This window comes from Haliotis rubra, unplaced genomic scaffold, assembly GCF_003918875.1.
Source record: "Haliotis rubra isolate DU_JTF1 unplaced genomic scaffold, ASM391887v1 Scf12, whole genome shotgun sequence".
Lineage (NCBI taxonomy): Eukaryota > Metazoa > Mollusca > Gastropoda > Lepetellida > Haliotidae > Haliotis > Haliotis rubra.
This window is the reverse complement of record NW_025765114.1, coordinates 205,225-226,985: the sequence shown is the minus strand read 5'-3', so window position 1 is coordinate 226,985 and position 21,761 is coordinate 205,225. Positions and strand designations below refer to the sequence as shown.

Below are 21,761 nucleotides of genomic sequence, written 5' to 3'. Positions count from 1 at the left end.
TTCAAATGTTGGGCCCAGTATATGAGGAGAGAGTGAGGCACATGGGTAGAGGGTGGCCTCGCTCCCCGCCAGCCTTGTGGAAAGGGAGGTAACTCGTGGTGAATACTAATTAGTGATTTTAAATTGAAGGGAGCTTCAATTAGGGAGATACAAGTGTTCCACTATGTTCGCAAGAAGAAGAAGACAAGCAAAAAGAGCATGAGTCAGGATAAGTATAAAATATCAATTTTAGTCTGAAAGCTGATATTGTGTTTCGACAGTCGATGACAGAGTGTGGTGAAGGCGTGGGGAACTGTTTTCCAATGAGTGTATTGTTATCCCCCAGGGATGTAATGCAGGGGGTATAGTCGACGCCTCGTCCGGCCGTAATCATTTTGTTTCTGGAGCATAACTAAAAAAACGTTCAATATTTTCCAACAAAAATTGATATATATATCAAACAGAGTCTAAAGTGGTGCCTTTTGCTATTTACAGATTTTTGTCATTTATTTTTTCTCAGTTTCCATGGAAAGGATTCGGACTTTCAATAGCTTTCAACAGTACCGGTACTTGGCAGATATATTATGATAAGGGTCTTGGGTCCAAGTGATGGTTCCGGTGAAATCCCTTATAACCCTTAATTGGTATTTGTTTAAAGTTTTGTAATATAGATGATGACATGTTTACATAACTCTGAATTACTGAAAGGGTTCTAACAGCTTGAGTCCTCAATACCTTAGGCTAGGATTTTATCTTGAGTATCTGTGAAATTGTGTAGCCGTAATTTATACCTTTTTCAATAGTATGTCTGTGAGATGAGTTTTACAACTTTTGACTGGTGTCTTTCTCAAAGCTATTACTAATATTCTATCTTTATATTTTCCTAATATCTGAATCCTAATATATTGCTTGTAGTGGTAATAATGAATAATGAATTTTTTATGAATTATTATTCCATGATAACTTCCCCGCTGTCTGAAAAAGTTTGGTCCCCAAACTTGGACAAAAAAAATTCTTAGATGGACAATGGTATAAACTTAGTTGATGGACCATGGAAGAATATTTAAATGGTAATTAGATTGTCTCTTTGGTATTGGGGCACAAGTTCCTTCCGCTGTCATCTGGTCATCTGGATGTGGAATCGGGCTTGTCATGGCTCTGTGTACTGGTTCTTTATGTTTCCAGGAGGCCTTGTGATGGTTCCACATCCTGATTTTGGAGTTGACTTCTCCATTATCCCATGCAGACAGATGATTTACATGAAAAATTCAAAACAAAAGAGAGTTAGCTTGCTGCCAATAATATACATGTGACTTATTTTGGTTTGTGCGGAATACGTACATAAAGATACTTTTCCCTGCAAATAAATTGTCTATTAGTGCATTGTAAGAGGTGACTTTTATGTATTGAAGTCATGACCTGGAATAATGCATGGGCAGTTAATAATACAATGTACGTGGGGTAATAAACACATAAATGTCATGTATGAGCAAATATATACACATGTGCTTGTGCTTTTAACAAGTGCATTAGTTCATTGAATCCATACATATACATATTGTGTTAAGAACCATTTGTTAGGTACCTTGTTAATTTGATTGATTTTGTTAGTCTTTTAAACATCTTAATTTGTTTAGGGAATTTTATTTTGTTTTATTTTATTTTATTTTAGCTTAGGTTTACCTTGATTTATTAGTCTGAATTTACTTCACTCAGTTTTGGTTCATTTTAATTCAGCTCAGCCTGTACGTTTGCCTGAAGTTCGGTTTAATTCGCTTCCGTTTTGCGTTGGTTTGTTCGTTCCACCTTGTTACGGTTTATTTCGCTCTCGTTTTGCGCCAATTAAGTTTGTTTTGCTTTGGTACGATTTATTTCGCTTTCGTTTCTCGCCGATTAAGTTTGTTTTGCTTCGGTATGATTTATTTCGCTTTCGTTGCTTCAGTACGATTTATTTCGCTTTCGTTTCGCGTTGGTTAAATTCACTTTGCTTTTGAGATTGGTTGATCAGATCAATGCTCAAAAGATGTTGTGATGCAAATAACTCAGATGATCAGGCTGATGCCATTTGTTCACAACTAGTGTCATCAGGTAACACAATGTGAAATGACTTGACACAAATATACGTACCCTTGAAGTTAACGGTGCCGTAGTTGTCAACGCGTTCATATGGTCGATGGGGAACTAGCTTTCAACCAAGATAACATGCACGTTGAAAAAGAAGATCCTGTATTTTTAGCAGGAATATTGATATCTCACGACCAGATGCACATGTTGCGCACTTTCCTTGGAATGGTTGACAGATTCTGTCATCTGTTGTCGTAGAGAAGTAGAGAAATTCCCGAGCGCGTAACATAATTTCCGTGGTGAATTGTGTCTCTGCGAGGGTGGTACGATTCAACAATGCAGCTGGATCGAAAAATGGGAAAGTCATCATTTTGATAATATTCTTCCGGGGTGGCAGTTTTAAGCATAAATTTGACATCTCCAAAGCTCTGATCGAGGTAGTCCTGTATGAGGTTGGGAGGAACAGATTCAAAATGAAGTGTTTCGTAAATATTGTTGTGGTCATTAGTAGACTCATTACAAGTACAATAAATGTCGTCGTCAATACAAACCGTGACATAGCACTCTCCTTGAACTATTTCAATGGCCATAACTTCTTTTACTGAATCATAGATTCGACGTGTGTGTTTTGGGGCAATTGGATATGGTTCAATATTCAAAACTGGGTCTGTAATGGTCGATTGCTGTTTGGGGTGATTGCTGTTTAAAATTCTTTTTCAGAACATTGACTAATGGATTGTTCTGTGCTGATTGGTTAAAGAAGTTGTGATTCTTCAGTGGCCGTTTTCGTCGTTTTCCTGACATATTTCTCTTGACATTAAATTCTCTCCGAATCTGGTCAGGTATGCTGCTGCCGTATTCCCATGTGTTTCCTCTTTCTGGATCCTTCCATTTCACCCTGTAGTAGATTTTGTTGTTTGCTCTCTTGGAAGCAAGAATTGAATGAATGTCATCAGGATTGAAAACCTTGGCGTCATTGCTTGACGTTTGTTGTTGTGTTTGTTGTTGTGTTGATTCTGACTGTGGCCTTGATTTTGGCTGATGATGTTTGCTGTTTACTCCTCTTTTTCCCTTGTTTGTATTTCCTTTCTTCTTGGTGTGGTTACTTGGACCTGGGGTGCTCTGTTTCTGGTTTGTAATTATTGTACTGGGTCCTGCTGAGCTTTCCTGAACGCCTTTCTTCTCTTGAGTTGAATTCCTTGGATTTCCTGCCTTAGTTTTTGAATTGACTTCCTTACCTTTAGGTGATTGATCCTGGGTTGAACTTGTTGACTCTGCATTGTTGCTGTCAAGTTGTGGATCGTTCATTGGTTCCTCATTCTCATCTATGACGTCTGAATCCATATTGTTGCTGTTGTTGAGGTATGGTTCTGGTGGATACTGTGGACGATCAGCTGGATCGAAATATGGTTTCAGACGGTTGACATGGACCAATGGTTTGTGCAGTTTGTCGTCAGAACTTCGGCGTAGTTTGTAGGTGAAATTTGGACCTAAATGAACAATGTAATAACTGCCATACCACTTTTTGGTTAACTTGTTGCAGAGGCCTTTTTCTACTTTTTGACAGTATAGCCAAACTCTTTGATCTGGGGAGAAATCTGGCTCTTTAGCCTTACGATTGTATTGCTCGGAATACACCTCCTTTGCTCGAGCAGTGTTTTCAGCTGCAATAGTCCTTGTAATTTCTAGCTCCTCAAGCAAATTTGAAAGATAGCTTTTGTTGTTGTGGCCTAAATTTTCCTTTGGAATTAATGAAACATCTTGTGGAGCTGGGGCGGTGGGGTAGCCTAGTGGTTAAAACGTTGGCTCGTCACGCCGAAGACCCGGGTTCGAATCCCACATGGGTACATTGTGTGAAGCCCATTTCTGGTGTCCCCCGCCGTGATGTTGCTGGAATATTGCTAAAAGCGGCGTAAAACCAAGCTCTCATTTCTCGGCCGAAAAGCATAACAAAAGGGGACTTTTGAGTTGATGAATTTGGGGCCATCGGATAGGCCATCATGATGCCTGGAAGAAACCAGGGCCAATCATTTTGAGTTTTATTACAGTGGGCCCTTAGTGATTGATTGATGTAGGAATTGAGCCTTTCTACACAGCTGTTTGTTTGGGGATGGTATGGGCTAGTATGAGTGAATTTGATAGCCAAAAGTTCACAAATAGCTTTGATTAATTTGGACATGAAGTTCTGACCTTTGTCTGAAATTAAGGTCCTTTTAGCGCCATACTGACAAAATATTTCTCTTACGAGAACATCTGCTACCTCTGTGGCTTCTTGGGTTCTTAGGGGAAAGGCTTCACACCATCTAGATGCTGCATCAGTGATGACCAAAATGTGCTTGTACTTCTCTGGTGTTGTTGGCAAGGGACCAAGGATGTCAACATGCCACCTGGACCCAATTGCACAGAGCAATCTTAGTTACAATCAATCTTAGGCCCCTACAATCAACTTTTTCTACATTCTAACTGTCTTGATTTATGAACTGAGAATGTGATATTGCAACTACAGAAATACCAACCCATGTTTTATGAAAATACTGAAATAGAAAAAATACATGAATAAATTTGAATCTAGATTTAGTGACTTAATTATGGCACTTAAAATAACAAATATAAACAGTATGTCCTTATGATATAACACCTAAATGTATGATTTGCCAATGGTTGTCAATGAGACATTGTTTAATACTCAGCTGTTGGTGTGTGTGTGGGGTGGGGGGGGGGGGGGAGGAAAGAGGGTAAAATCCTAAATATATCCTAGAATAAAATACAATAAATTAATGGCTACAGATGTGTTGTAAAGAATGCATGGCAGGGAAATACGTGTATTAAATAATATTTCAAGAGAGTAGTTATATAATACGTATTCACAGTATATTAATTATTTAACCCTATTGCATTGATAAATATTTTCTTAAAGTGAAATTCTCTTGAAACAAAAAATTGTAATGCCTCATCATGTATATATCCCTATTTGATGACTACTTGTATATATTTAAATTGCATAATCAAATTTAGATTTATGAATAAGAAAGAAACTTGATTTTGCACATTAACTTGTATCTAATTGTAGATTACTTTAATGGTAAACTAAGACAAAATCACTCCATGACCAAAGAGAGATATCAGTATGTTGAGCTCTGCAATTGGGCATGACAGACTGTACGGCAACGGCATATGCCAAGGGAAACCACTCCCATCTTGCGTATAAAGTAAAATTATCTGCTCTTGAGTTAATGAAAAGCATTGTTAATCGCACGTGGACACCATTCGCTATTATTCTTTCCTGGATTATCAAGAAGGTATGTTGTTTCACACTTATTCCAACATTGAATCAGGTGGGAATAGTACTTTGTGATATCGACACGATAGTTATGTGTTTCACTACAGTAAATAACAATGTATCCGACGTTAAATCGGTTGTGCATTCTCTGTGTTGTTGAAGTGTCGAGGCGAACCACACAGTTTTATGCAATATAAATGCAATCTCCAAACGTAAAGCTGATTATTTGCGTGAAACAGACACTAATTTGAATGCCATTTCTAAAATGACTAAAATGATCTTAGCTCCTTACAATTGGTCCGGACCAATTGTAAGTTTCGATTGTAACTTACAATAATCTTAGCCTACAATTGCTTTGTGCAAGTAGATGGCAATTGTAACCGAAGCCTAAGATCTGGTGAAGACCTCTTCCACAGGTAGTGGACGTAGGGGTGCCTTCTTGCTGTGGTAATGCCTCTTGGTCTGTTGACATACTTCACATGTCTGGACATACGTTGCAATTTCAGTGTACATCTTTGGCCAGTAGTATTTTGGTCTCATGGTGTTGTGCATCCTTTCCTTTCCATGGTGACAACCGCCAACTCGGAATCATGGTAGGATCTCAGGACCTGGTTCCTGAGAGTTCATGGAACTGCCAGCTGTTTAATGAATTTGTCCGCATGACCCTTCTGTCTCTGTGGAGCAAATCTGTATAGGATTCCTTCATCTATTTCAAAGTTGCCTGTTTCAATAACGATCTTTTGGAGGTCCTTTTCATCTTCTGGAAGGACATCATCTTCTTTGTAGTCAAAAATTTTGGTAAAATCTGGACAAATTCTTTGTAGATGACGTAAGTTGGGATGTGCATTAATATTTACCTCAACCATTGTGGCTTGTGTGACATCATCACTTGTAGCGTGTAATGCTGCAACAATGTTTGCTGGTACTGTTTGGTAGTCCTCTTCATATTCAAAGGTGACAGACAAATGAGTTGTCTGTGATTCACTATCTAAGTGATTAATACTTGGTATGCAATCATCCTCAGTCTGAGTTGATTGGGTGACCTGTGAGGATAATTGTGGGCTTGCTGAAATGTTGGTATGGCTTCTTTGCCCAAGTGAAGTTACTGTAAAGACTGTTTTCTCAGCATCTTCTTCTGTTTGACTCTGACAGTTAATATTTTTCTCATATTCCCTGCATGAGAGCGCATCAGCATTCTCGTTGGCTTTGCCGCTTCGATGAACAATATCAAACGTTATAGGTAGACAGTTCTAAAGATTATCGCCCTAACCTACCTGTGGCATCCTTGATGGATTTGAGCCATTTTAAGGCGATGTGGTCTGTGTAGACAGTGAATTCGGAATTTGCAAGGTATGGACGAAATGATCTAAAGACTTCAACTAAAGCTAAACCTTCTTTTTCTGTAATGCTCCAATTCTTCTCGCTGCCATGAAGAGCTCTGCCTCCAAAAGCTATAGGATGTTCATTATCCTTTCCATCTTTTTGACTCAAGACAAACCCTATGCTCATATCGCTGGCATCAGTTGAGAGAAAAAATTCTTTGTCAAAGACTGGATAAGCCAGAACAGGTGTGTTGAGTGTGTTGAAAGCCTGATCACACTCAAGTGACCACTGGAACTTTGGTTTCTTACCAGTTTCTGCCTCTGAATGCTTTTTTAACAATGCATTCAATGGCAGTGCTATTTTCACATAATCTTTCACATACTTTCTGTAAAAGTTTGTGAGGCCTAAAAATGAACGAACCTGTTTTTGTGATTTGGGTATTGGGAAGGTTTTAATTGCTTCGACCTTTTTGTCATCAACTTGAACACCTCCACATGATAAAACATGACCCAGAAATGAAACCTTGCCTCTTGCAAAATAGCATTTTGATGGCTTCAGTGTTAATTTTGCCTGTTTGAGATAGTAGAAGACCTGCTCCAAATGTTGGAGATGCTCTTCAAAGTTTTTGCTGTAGATTATCAAATCATCGATGTAAATCAGCTCAACTTTAAAAAGCAATTTTCTTAGCACTTTGCTCATGAGTTGCTGAAAACAAAGTGGAGAATAAGATCCCTGGGGCAAACGTTTGAATTGATAAAGGCCTTGATGGGTGACAAAAGCAGTTTTATGTTTTGAGTCTTTGTGTAATGGCACTTGGAAGAAGCCATTGGCAAGATCTAACGTGGAAAAAATTGTAGCTTGGCCATTGCCAATGTGATCAACAACATCGTCAAAAAAACAGGGAGTGGCCATGACATTGGTAATGTGACAGAATTTAATTTTCTGTAGTCACAAACGAGTCTATTTGATCCGTCACGTTTCTTAACTAAGATGATGGGGGCTGAATACATTGAAGTGGACTCCTCAATTAAATCATATTTGAGAAAATCTTCTACAAGTTCTTCAGTGACTTTTTGGAGATGAGGAGATTGACCATAAGGCCTACACTTAACAGGGGGATGGTTGCCCGTGTCAATGACATGCTCGTGCATGCAAGTTTTTCCTAAGTCTGCAAGGCTTGTTGAAAACATGTCTCTATTTTGTCCTAAAAACCTGAGTAGTCTTTGTTGTTGGTCTGACGTCAGTTGTGTCTTGGTCAAGTCAAATCCTAAATCTTGAGTAATTTTGACATAATCCCTAGTGTCATTGTCTGTTGTCTTAATGTCAGTGTTAACTGAATTTATTAAAGGTTGGTCACAGTCAATTTCAAAGATAGAGTGGCTGTCAATGTAACTAAATTTTCCTACAACTGTACCCTTGTCTAAAACTTTTTCTTCTTGGGAAGGATTCATAAGCCTAAATGTAGCAGTTTTCTTATGCGTTTTCGGGAGGGTCCTACCACCTGCTACTTCAGAATGAGCAGTGAGGGAGGCAATTGGTTCAATGAGGACAAGGGAATCATCTTTTGCCTCAGGCAATCTCACCTTGAAATTAATTTCGCTCTGAGGGGGAATATAAATCTGATCTATTGTTTTTGCTAATCCACAAAGGACAAGGTATGATAGGGTGGTTTTTGGCCCACAAACAGAATTGGCTGAACACATGTTATTTGTTTAGAGACAAGATGGCTTTGCATAAAAAAGCTATTTTTTAAATGATCTGAGGCCATAATTTCAATGCAGAGGGGCCAAAAATGGGTTTTATCAGTTCCCATAAAAAAATAACAAGAAATCTGAAATATCAGTGTGCCATAATGACTTATATACAACTATCAGTTTATTTACATACAAACAGTATCAGTTTTGCAACAGGTATTCATGATGAAGAAACATGTCAACATCAATCACAAGGTTTTAACTTCAAGGGGCCCAATTAGGGTTGCAATACATTGTGGACAGTAACTCAATTGCTTGCCAATTGATTACAAAAAGCACATTATTCACAACTTTCTTTGCAAACATAAACTATAGGTCAATTTTACAACATGTACTTATGATAACAATCATGTCCCACGAAAAATCACAGGGGGCCCATTTTAGGTCTAATTACATTTTGGGCACAGCTTGATTTTAACAAGTAAGTGTTAAAAGTCAGTATTCACAACCGGTTTTAGCAAATATACAGTAAACATTTCATTCACAACATGTTATTACAATAACCAATCATGTTGCACTAAAAATCACAGGTCTTGACCTCAAAGGGGCCTATTTCAGGTGAAATTACATTCTTGGCACAGCTTGATTTTAACACCATGTAAGTGTTAAAAGTCAGTATTTACAACATTCTTCCAAATATATACCGTAAACATCTCATTCTCAACATGTTGTTATAATAACCAGTCATGTTGCACTAAAAAGCACAGGTCTTGACCTCAAGGGGGCCTATTTCAGGTGAAATTACATTCTTGGCACAGCTTGATTTTGACACCAAGTAAGTGTTAAAAGTCAGTATTCAAAAATCTTCAAAAAGTAATTATTCACAACTCATTCACTGCAAATATATATAAAACATCCACTTTCACTCTTCATCCACATGGTCATCAATCTCTGAATCAGTTTCTGAATCACTGTCAAGAACTACAGCATTCAACCGTGTATCACTAGAGTTGCTGGAAACAGGCATATTGTCTTGGTGTCTGCCATACCCAGATCTTCTCTCAACTGAAAAACAGATGACTTTATATCAAAAGAAAATCCTGTTTTAAAACTTTGATATTATAAATCTATTCAAGGGTAACATTACTTATTTATTTTCAAATGTCAGTAGTCTGGCCTTGAAGGCTTATGAAGATTTAATCACCACTGAGACATCAGTATTTCTGAAATTCTGTCACATTAAATAAGAAAATTGAAGAAAAAAATATTGGTTATTTATTAGCACTCACATTATTCTTACCTTCCACCTCAAGTTTTAAGTTGTCATCTTCATGAAATGACACTCCTGAAATCAGTCCAAGCAAATTTCTCTTATCTGAAAACAAATATTTGAAATCATAAAAGAATTATCATTATGTTCAAGAAGTTGGTGCTTTGTAATTTTTCTAATGCTAAACATGTCAATAGGATAGTTATATAGGGAAGGGAATTGACCTCCAAAAGTATAATCAATTGTTGAGGCCACTTTTTGATCAATTATAGATATAAGATAAAAACAACTGTTAGAGCACTTGAAAACAATGGTAATCAGTCCTCAGTTTCAATATGACAATTGAAACCAATAGTCACTGATTCTGTAAACATATTTTTAAGAAGAAATAGTGAACGCTTTAATTGATTATGTGATTTGGTTATGGGTAATTGACTGGCAGCCCACAAAATATCCATAAACTAATTATTTGTTTGATCAGCGCACCACTAATTAAAAGCTCTGGACAGTTTGTAAATATTTACTTAAAGAAATTACCATACTAACATTTTGAAACAATGCTTACCTTCTACAGGTTCTTTATTGTGTGGGAACAAAGTGGAAAAGTCAGTGTCTTCAGGCTTAAACAAGATTTACATGATGTTAATTCAAGTTTGTTTGAACAGTGTAACTTACATTACCAAACTTAAGAAATATTTTTTACAAAATTTGTATTTCATGCGCACAAGTTTTGTCAGCCAATTTACAATGTTTACCTTAACTTTTGAAGAAAAAAAAAAGAAGAAAAGAAAAAAACAATCAGGATTTGAACCTGAATGTCTGATAACAGAAAAAATTGAAAAGCCATCATTGTAACCACTAGGCTACAGACTCTACTGTTATTATTTGTCACTTTACGCTTATATATACACTTTGCAACAATGTGTCACTTGACGTCTGCTTGCTTTTCATAATCTGCTAGACCTTGATACACTGTGCTTATTCTAACAATATTAAATGTAGCCTGATATATCCTAGAAAACATCAAGGTACATTATTGTTGTTAAAATGTGTATGTTTATACACTGTTACATCCAGTGGAATGCCAGTGTTATTTGACAGTGACAGGTGACACAGACACAGGCCCCCACTGCTGGTCAGAAAATCGATAAACTAGGCCCCGGTTTAGTATCAACACCCCCTACTATATCGATAAACTAGGCTCCGGTTTAGTATCAACACCCCCTACTATATGTATTATATAGTAGGGGTGCTGATACTAAACCGAGGCCTAGTTTATCGATTTTCTGACCAAGAGTGGGGGCCTGTGGACACAGAGGGGTTTGCTAAACAGATGATAGAACAAATATGATAAAATTCTAGCATAATTACAAAGATTCTCACCTTTAGAATGCTGCCCGATCATATTTTGAAAAATCTTCCGATGTCTTCTTATTTTTCCAGCAGTGATCAACAGGCTCTCCAAAAAACTACCCTTGTTTACCTCAAAGTAATCAGCCTTGAGAGTCCCTTACGATATTGAATTTTTTTAATAAACATGTTTGATAACTTCATTTTAGTGCTCAAAAACATTCAAAATAGTAATGAATCATGGTATAGTTGTGTAAATGTGACGGATAGTTTTCAGAGATATTACTTTACGCCAGTGTTTATTTTTGAGATGTTGTATGGGGCAATTTCATGCAACAGAAAAAATGTACTTTTTTAAACATTTTGATATGAGCAAAAGCGTGACCCACCACAAATTTTTAGGAGTGCATTCTAATTTACTCTCTTCATGTGTGGTGAAAAAATTAGGATGGGTCAAGCTTTTGCTCACACTTTCTTATCACTCTGAAAATATGGAAATGCAGTTTTTTCGAAGATATTGTAAAATAGGTTAACTTTGAGGTCTTCAAAGAGGGAAAAAACAGCACTAAAACATATAAAAAAACATATGGAGGAAATTTCAACAATTCATTTAGCATTTTTTATGCTAAAATTATCATGATGTAGAACTTTGAATATCATGAAATTTTGTGGGCAAATAAGGGCCTTTATCATACCTTGTCCTTTCTTGATCTGAAGTGATGATGAAGTTGATGTATTTCCTATCTGAGGTGCTGTTGCCTATTATGAGGGAGTGGCAGCTATAATCTAAAACTGCATCGTTGTCATTGAGGAAGTTCTCACCTAGTAGGACTGACTTAGGTAATGAGGGCAGGAGATAGAATTTTTGTGAAAATTCTTGATCTTCAATGACAAAATCTAACACAACTGAACCCAACACCTTGTGCAATTCACCGCCAACACCTTGAATTTGTGGAAAGGGTGAGTTTCCAAGTACAGGGTTGTTGAAAGCTTTGTTTAGAAAAGCAGACAAATGCAGCAAATGGATGCCCTTGTATCTATTAAACAAGTTGTTGTTTCAGTGCCAAATGTTACCTGAATTACACTTTTGGCAAGGGGTGTAGCTAAGGACACAGTTGGAATTTCACTTCCAAAGTTACTTTCCATACCAGACTCCATATTGGCCATGACACCTTATAGTATGTACCGTACTATAATTAAGAAAAGACAAGAAATCAACAATGTAAAGTAGTACTTACAATTTTTGAAGACTTTTTCTTCCTTGGTTGGTGTCTTTACAGGAGTTGGTGGTTCTTAATCCAGTGCTGAGATCAGAGGTGGATGCAGTCGCTTGTTATTCCATGTGTTCTTGTAGCTGGTTGTAGTTAGTTCCTGGGCTCCGAGGTTCCGAAAATCGTTGATTCTCCGCCACATATTATGATAAGGGTCTTGGGTCCAAGTGATGGTTCCGGTGAAATCCCTTATCTAACTGACGTGCTGGACTGCTTGGGGGAATTAACTCAGCAATGAGTCCGAAGTCACAAGAAGCTAATCACAATTTTATTTACAAGAACGGAATAACATGGGGTGGCCACAGAGAGTCGGTACAACCCTCTGGGCTGAGGGCTAGAGCTGACCTGTGTTGGGAGTCTAAACCCTACTGATGGACAAATGCAGTTAGAGACTTTTTATCTACAATTAAAACAATAAAGAGATTACGATTGGTTCACTGATACAAAAATGGGAGTAACCTACATTAGCCTATCAAATAAGGAATATACAAAATGGGGTGTGTCCTACTAATGACAAGACAGGGCAATTACTCTTAATCTTGTTAATCCTATTTTAACTGGCACTTATCTTGTTGGCACTTTTACTGGATGCTTGGATGCTTACCCTGGGCTAGATCTTAACGACCCTAATCTGATGTGTCAATCATAGGTGCTTGGATTACAATAGATGCGTTTACTCTGGACCTTAATTGGTATTTGTTTAAAGTTTTGTAATATAGATGATGATATGTTTACTTTATGAAAGTAGTTCATTTAATCGTCTGGTCATAACTCTGAATTACTGAAAGGGTTCTAACAGCTTGAGTCCTCAATACCTTAGGCTAGGATTTTATCTTGAAATCTGTGAAATTGTGTAGCCTTATTTATACCTTTTTCAATAGTATGTCTGTGAGATAAGTTTTACAACTTTTGACTGGAGTCTTTCTCTAAGCTATTACTAATATTCTATGTTTATATTTTCCTAATATCTGAATCCTAATATATTGCTCGTAGTGGTAATAATGAATAATGAATTTTGTATGAATTATTATTCCATGATAGATATATCAAACAGATCTTGAAGTGGTGCCTTTTGCTATTTGCAAATTTCTTAATTTCTATGGAAACAATTTGGACATAGTCCAAAAAAATTAAGTTTTCATTTACGAGGACGGTATCCATTATATTTGCTGCCTTAGGTCACACGCATGAGTTTTGACCAGTGAAGATCCTTATAGCAGACTGTGGTGGAAAAACCAATATTTATACAATGAAATCGTTTCTTACAACTGCGAAAATACTCCTGGCATGGTTACAGTGATATTATTGATGTTAAGAGCTCTCAAACGATACCTGCCATCAAACGAATCGCCTCGCCTGTTATTCATTAAACCTTCAAAAACGGAGGTTGTTGTGCCATGTTACCGAGTGGAAAGCCATTGTCATCGGGAAATAGACGACCATCCATATTATTTAAGGAACGTGTTTATAATAATTTTCTGATTATGTCAAAATCAAAATATAAAAGACAAATTTAAGGGGATACCATATGTTACAGACATGTTACAAATGGAAAAAAGGCCGCAGTTTTTGCTTGCTTTGTGGTTTATCTGGATGTTATAAATGTGTAAGATTGCACTTTCATTAAAAATTGACATATTTAAGTTGTACTGGTATTATTTGAACAATATGATAAAACTGTCATATTTATGAACAATAGGATTAGACCTTTCAAATGGTGTATGACATGTTGTTGCAATAATGTTTTACAAGCTGATATTTTCCTTGATAAATATTGGCTTCATCTATGACCTCAGAGTCTCTCGGAATTTGATGTCATGGCAGTAAAAGTTTCTGGTAGACTGGTGTTGAAAGAGTTAATGTGAACTCATACCCATATTTTTCTGAGAGGAAAATTAATACATTTTTATTTAAAATAATTATTGAGATAAACTAAGTATAAATTCACTGAATAAAAATAATACTTTCTGCAACCTTTCAGATTTCTGTAGTATGTTAAGTTAGTCAACCAGGAGATACTGAGTAAACAAACAAAATTAAGTTAAGACCCTATTTAGAGTATGATTATTTAATAAACAAGCAATCTATCATGGATTATCATCATCATGTCTTGAATTAACACTCATCTTATTTCTGAAGATTTGTTTGTTTTTTGTTGTGATTGGGCAATCTTTGTTCTTTCTTTGCTCCCTGTAAATTTTCCATGCTCCTTGAAATTCTGTTTGGCTCTTAAGAAAAAAAGGTTAGGAGAGTGCATGCTCCTTGGAAAAAATGTTTACTTTGAGGCCTGGGGATGAGAATTTACCACGGATTTGATTGCTGGGGTCATTGGATCTGGCATGGGGGCCTATGGCCCCCAACACCCCTGGCTCATTTTCCTCTTTTTTCACTCTTACCCATTCTCATCCCGGCATCACAGTAAGTGGATGCTTTACCCAATGGGCTACCCCAAAACCCATCACAAGCTTTAAAGACAATTTGGTAAAATTGGATCAAATGGCAACGACAAATGCATATTTATTGTGTCATTTTGAAATACATCCACATACCATGTGAAAAATGGAAATATCTATTTCCTGTCATGACTATGCTATGGCAATATTCAAATTCAGTCCATGGTTAGAAATGTATGTTTCAACAAAAGAGCTATGCAAGTAATGCAGTTTTGGTGGTTTTTTTCCAGGATCGAGTACCATTTGCAGTGGTTGGCAGTAACCGTGTTATTGAGGCTGGAGGCAAGAGGGTCCGAGGTCGGCAGTATCCCTGGGGACTTGTTGAAGGTGAAATTTCTTAGCTTCTCTCAGAGCTCTTTGCAATGTAATAAATAATATCTAGGATTTTTTTTCACCAGAAAGGAAATCCTTAAAAGGCTTTTAGCATAGATCATGGGGCTTGTAACACAATGTATATGGTCCTAGAATATAAAGCAAAACCCAGTACATTCTATCTTAACAGCTCTGTGCTTATTCTTTTGTAGCAGCATTTCTCTTTTGGCCTGGTAATAGTATGGCTTGCTATGATGTTCCACTGATAAACACAAAATTCAAAAGTTGGTTGAACGTAAAATAATTTAAGTTGATAAGACAGCAACCTATTTATCCAATAACGACCATGCTAACCTATGTAGCAAGTTGATCTATCAGCTTGGACAGCCAAGTGGCTGGTCTAACAAAACGGGAGGACACTGTACTGAAGAGTCCTGCAATGACATACAATACTTTTGTATTCTTTTGTATTTTTCACAAGTGACTGTACAAGTTTAGGTTCTAATTTAATACAGTCAGGCCGCATTAGTCCGGTCCCAGATAATCCGAGCAGACTCAAGCTGTAACCAATCTTGTATACTATATAAACACATCAGTTGTTGATTCTTTAATCTGATGCTTCAGTCTCAGACTCCGAGCATCAATTATCGGTAACGGATTAGCTAATTGTCCCCCGCCGCAACGCGGAACGGGGGACTATGTATTCAGCAGCGTCTGTACATACGTCCCAATTCTTGTTAATGCGATTTCTCATGAACTGTTGTTGCCAATGTCTTCAAATTTGGTGACAGCCTACATTGGGGGATTATACAGACACCAGTCGATTTTGGTGACCTTGACCTTATCTGCAAGGTCACCACGACACTTTTACCACTTTTCAAACTTATGCAAACGTGTTCTCTTATAAAACATTGCACCCAATGTCTTCAATTATGTGGACAGCCTACATTGGGTGATTATGCAGACACCAGTCATTTCTTGTATGTGACCCAAAAATATAAAGTAGTAAAAATGTTATAAATATTTCATTCTTCTTTAGCTGCAGGGGAATATTGCCATATGAGTGGCAAACACTTGTTGTACTTATTTCTGCTTCCGGCGACCATATATACGGCGGCCATATTGCCTAACAATAAGTCAATCACTAACATATTGTGTGGACTCACGTCTTGAAATGTTGTGGTGTTGACAGTTAATGGATACGCATACATATTTTGTATCGCCAAAAGTAATAATTAGTGTAGCTGGACGATCACTTGTCAACAAACTGCTTTCACAGTGGAAATAGCGAGAATGCACGAAACCTCATCGGTGACATGTCAAATTGTTCCATGCACAAAAACTATCTGGCAATACACCAAATAGCTGTCGCATAACCTTAGTTATGATTATAAATATTTTACATTTATAGAGCACAACCTGCAATTAAAATGACATAATACTAGAATATATTTCTCTATATACAGTAATAGTTTCAGATACAATATTTTAAAGATCACTGCATCAGAATTCATCTCATTATATTATCAGGTACGTTTTAAGTAAATCACCAGTAGGGGAATGTGTGCACAGCACAGCTGATTGCTATTTCCAGTGCTGTATACAAGACAATTACACATGGTAATCACAGGTATACCCCAGTGATTACATCCGCCCTACAGTCCATCAACTCATCACTAAGCAATCTTAATCCCATTATTCACATTTTTTATCACATTGTTGGCTCCCTCCCATTATGTAAACATTTATTCTTATTGTGTAAACACCCATCACTCGTTGTACATCAGTCAGCATTACCAGCCTGTGCTTAAACTTCGAAACATAACTTTGATCATAAATTCTTTACCTTCAGTAAGGTACATCACTTGCTTAAAGGTGGGGGTTCACTTGCTTAAAGATGGGGTGTGGCCTCCTTGCCTTGTCAAAGCTGTCATTAGATGCAAAGCAATGTAGTATTCAAGTACATTCCATGAAATATCACAAAATTGACTTACCGGTTCAGGCTGATATTAAGTCATAGTATAAAGAAGTATGTTGTGAAGACTCACTTCAAAATGTATGGATGCAGAGAGTCTACAAAACATACAATTTGAAAATATATTGCTCATTTTTAAATCCAGATTTGAATTTCCCCTTGTGTCAGTCAGGTGGTCAGAGGAGGTGGGTTTCCATAGAAACAAGCCTTGGAATGGGGAAATGGTTCATTTAGGGTTTCATATTTCAGGCAGGCTGCGAAAATGCATGTATTTCATAAAAGAATGAACATTTCTCCTGGCTCTTATATAATTTATACTGTATTTTAAGTAGGAAAAAATATTATATATTTTTTAAAGTATACTGAACTTTTCTCATTGTTCTTATATATTTTATTAAAGTATTTTAAGTATTTTATTATACCAATGTAAAGGAAATGGAGAAAATGTGATATTTCTTACTTGGAAAATCTGCAGAGACACAGCACCGCCTAAAAAAGCTGTGCTTTGAAAAACAGAACGCTATCCATTCTACTGAGGACTTTCTTTCCGCCATAGGCCAAAACCATTAGGTTGTGTTGATTTGTTCAATTATTATGTCATAGAATTTTTCATGTTTTCATGTTATTAATCATTTCTTGTTGATTTGTTTGATGATATTTATTTCTTATTCACTCAAATTATTTGCTAATTACATATATATTGTCCCACCGGCATGTAATGCGGTGGGATATAGTCGTCGCCTCGTCCGTCTGTCCGTCCGTCCGTCTGTAATCATTTTGTTTCCAGAGCTTAACTCAAAGACCGTTCAATATTTTTCAACAAAACTTGGTAGATATATCAAACAGATCCTAAAGTTGTGCCTTTTGCTATTTGCAGATTTTTGGCATTTTTATTTTTCCTGGTTTCCATGGAAACATTTTGGACTTAGTCTCAAAAAGTAAGGATTGCTATCGTTTCCGGAGCATAACTCAAAAACCGTATAATATTTTTCAACAAAACTTGGTAGATATATCAAACAGATCCTAAAGTTGTGCCTTTTGCTATTTGCAGATTTTTGGCATTTTTATTTTTCCCGGTTTCCATGGAAACAATTCGGACTTAGTCCCAAAAGTGAGGGGTGGGCTTCGTTTCCGGAGCACAACTCGAAAACTTCTCAATATCTTTCAGCAAAACTTGGCAGATATGTGAGGCAGATGCCAAAGTGGTGCCTTTTGCTATTTGCAGATATTTGTGATTTATTATTTTCTTGGTTTCCGTGGAAATGATTCGGACTTAATCCCAAAAGGGAGGGTGGGTTTCGTTTCCGGAGCACAACGCGAAAACTTCCTAATATCTTTCAGCAAAACTTGGCAGATATGTGAGGCAGATGCCAAAGTGGTGCCTTTTGCTATTTGGCAGAATTTTGGCATATTTATTTTTCCCGATTTTCATGGAAACGATTCAGACTTAATCCCAAAAGGGAGGGTGGGCTTCGTTTCAAGAGTATAACTCAAGAACCGTTCAATATATTTCAACAAAACTTGGTAGATATATCAGACAGAACCTTAAGTGGTGCCTTTTGCTATTTGCAGATTTTTGGCATTTATATTTTCCCCGGTTTCCATGGAAACGATTCGGACTTAGTCCCAAAAGGAGGGGTGGGCTTCGTTTCCTGAGCACAACTCGAAAACTTCTCTATCTTTCAGCAAAACTTGGCAGATATGTGAGTCAGATCTTGAAGTGGTGCCTTTTGCTATTTGCAGATTTTTGTCATTTATTTGTTTTATGATTTCCATGGAAACGATTTGCACTTAGTCTAAAATCAAGCTGGTCTTTAAGTAACTGTCAGATGATTTGTTCTTTCAAAGATGTGGGGGCCGGGGGGATATGTCATCTTCTGATGACTCTTGTTTATATAGTATTTTGGGTCATTATATTTTGAAGGAATAAAATGTTTCATGTCATTAATCATTTCTTGTCTTTAGTCTTATTTCCCATTTATACATAAGGTGAGGGGACTTTGGTCATTTTTCGAGCAGCTTTTGTCCTGAGGGGCTTTTGGTCGAGGGGCTTGTGTGCCAAAAGGGGCTTTTGACCTAGACCGATGAATTCATACCTTATATAGTTATTCGCAGTTTGGAGATTTTTGAGTCACGTGTTGTGATCCACAACTCACAAAATTCTTTTGAAACTGTAAACTCGTTGAATGGGTGAAAGTTAAATTGATCCTTCTTCAAAATAATGACGATAACTTGTGGACATGTGAAACACAACAGGTAACCGAAAACGTATTTTCCCCAAGGAAACAACAAAATAAAATAAAGTTTCTCTCAGCTGAATTGACTTGTGAATGATGATGAGATGCTCTGAAATGCAAGGAAATTTCAATATTTTACGTGGGACTATATCCCGGACCCTTTAAGACCTCGCCACTTCATGGCTCGGGCATGCACATGCAAGATTCAAAGGGCTATGCGTTTTTAGAAAGTTTTTCTTTTCCCACAGCGAAGACCGGTTTGTAAGCATAAATGATGACAGTTTTCTGCAGCAAATAGTGAACAGCTAGCTGATATACTTGTTACCTTCACTTAAATATATTTAGTGCTCTTCTTGTATACAGAGTAGGATGATATTGCTGTAAACAGCTTGAGATCAGCACACATCTTTTCTGTACTAGTTTTAGAAACAGTGTAGACTTTGGTAATTGTGTGCACGCTTTAGAAGACTCAGTACATTTGCCCATACCAAATTTACGTTTTTTCAATATATTAAGAAAACTGAAAGTTCTTTGCATGTAAAGAACAGTAATTACAGTTATTTTATTATTACATACTACGCAAGAAGGTATTGACATTACACACAAATATACACTTATGTAACCTTGATTCATGGATATAAGGGAAGTGTGATGAAAATAATATTTTAAATGCATGATTTCATGTTGTATACTCACTGATTATTTTATTCATTGATTCAGCATATTGAAAATGCCTAATATTCCATTCGTAACCTTGTTTCGTGGATTATGTAGTCAGTTGCGATATATCACTAAGTAAGACAGCTCACTGCAGTAAGTATTGATACCTCGGAAAGCAGACGACGAGATGTGAGAAATTTGGTGCTATCGATATCTTTTTTACTTGACATTTTGTAAAAGGAAATATTTGTGGCATTAGTGATCTTGGGCTATTTATCTCAGTGCTGGACAATTAGATTTAGTGTATTTATGTGTAATGTAAACAAATTGGAACATTTTTGTCAGCGAAGCGTGGAACTGTATGTACTAGATATCATGATAATTACCGCGATCCACGTATTTTGGTTACGGTTCTGTATGTGTTTCTAAATTTCATTGATGTCAAATCGGGGCAGTCTATATGGACTTGCCTAACCTTTACTTGAATGGAGATTTTGGTAAATGGGACAATAAGAAAGACACAATGCTAAATAGTGTTAGTAGAGGATTGGGTATTGAGGTCTGTACAACACTGAAATTCCAATGAATTCTTGATGCCACGATTGTCTCTTGCCACTATAGTCCGTTTGAAATCATTTTAGACCGATGACTTGCTTGCTAACACAAAATCTAATAATTGTAACAAAATCAAATTTTGCACAGTCCCATGAAATCAACAGACCAACTCTGATGATTTGTATCATAATTTTTGGACACGATACCAAGTGAATCAATAATAATGTTGTTGAACTCATTAAGCCAAGAGCCACTTCTTTACTGCTCAACACCTGGAACCCTTGCTGATTGCCCTGTATCATAATTTTGGACACTAATAATAATAATGTTGTTGAACCTATTAAGCCCAAGAGCCACTTCTACACTGCTCAACACCTGAACCCCTTGTTGATTGCCCTGCTGCGGCAAGTTCGCGAAGCTCTGCTGGAAGCTGTTAAGAAGCTAATTAGTGCTATTCACATTTTATGTAATATTATTGCAAGTTTCTCTTGTGGATTCTTGGCGGCTTGTACATTTATATTATATCAACATATGTTTGTATTCTTTGCATGTAAGAGATGAGACATACATAAACAAATTGTCTCTCTCATATCATTGTGTGAGGTTTAATTTTACAAAACACCTATGACAGACTGTCAAGATGAATTCACTTACATACTTTATAATCTTCTACGAAAGTAGCGTTTGTGCTGATACATTGCTCGTGTATACTGAATATTTTAAGGAAAGTACAAATGTGCTAGTCTGTGACTACCATAGACCAGATTCATAGTTGGTCACTTTGTTTCATCTAGATTTAACGCAGAAAACATACATTATGATATGAACATATATACATATTGTATAATACATATTCCTTCCTTGTATAGACATGAAACAAAGCGTCACGTGATGGGACGTGATCAAGTTTCCCGAATAGAACGTTTGGTATCTTAACTGTTCAATATAGTGGCTGATCATTTGTTGTCTATGACCAATCGTATCATGCGATACCTGTCACAGAGAAAGGGACAGGTGATAGGGCGTGGGCTAAATTTCTGAAGAGCACATTTGGTCACTCAACAGCTTGGATAGAGATTGATTATTGGCTATATCATTGACCAATCGATATGCTGGGTTTTGGCTTTGTCAACTCTAGCTATCATGTAACAGTTGCGTATTGTAGACATACATAACCGTAACGATGTATGAAATATACGCATGAGACAAATAGGAGTAGATAGACACTTTGGAGAGTTTATTTGCCCTCAGAGATCGAACATACAATAAAATAATAACGATTGAAATCCACCATTGAGTAGAGATAGTATATATATTTTTCCTTATCCTGACTCATGC

The 21,761-nt window shown here is 36.8% G+C and overlaps 1 protein-coding gene across 5 annotated transcripts in view; it reads left to right on the top strand.

Moving 5' to 3' along the window:
- The window catches only part of LOC124262070 (septin-7-like), a 191,339-nt gene that overhangs the window by 120,047 nt on the left and 49,531 nt on the right, over positions 1-21,761 (top strand). For all 5 annotated transcript variants that reach the window (XM_046696531.1, XM_046696513.1, XM_046696521.1 and 2 more), the window contains one exon: positions 14,915-15,011. In XM_046696531.1, the coding sequence (XP_046552487.1) occupies positions 14,915-15,011 (97 nt within the window). The remainder of the gene's footprint in view (positions 1-14,914; positions 15,012-21,761) is intronic.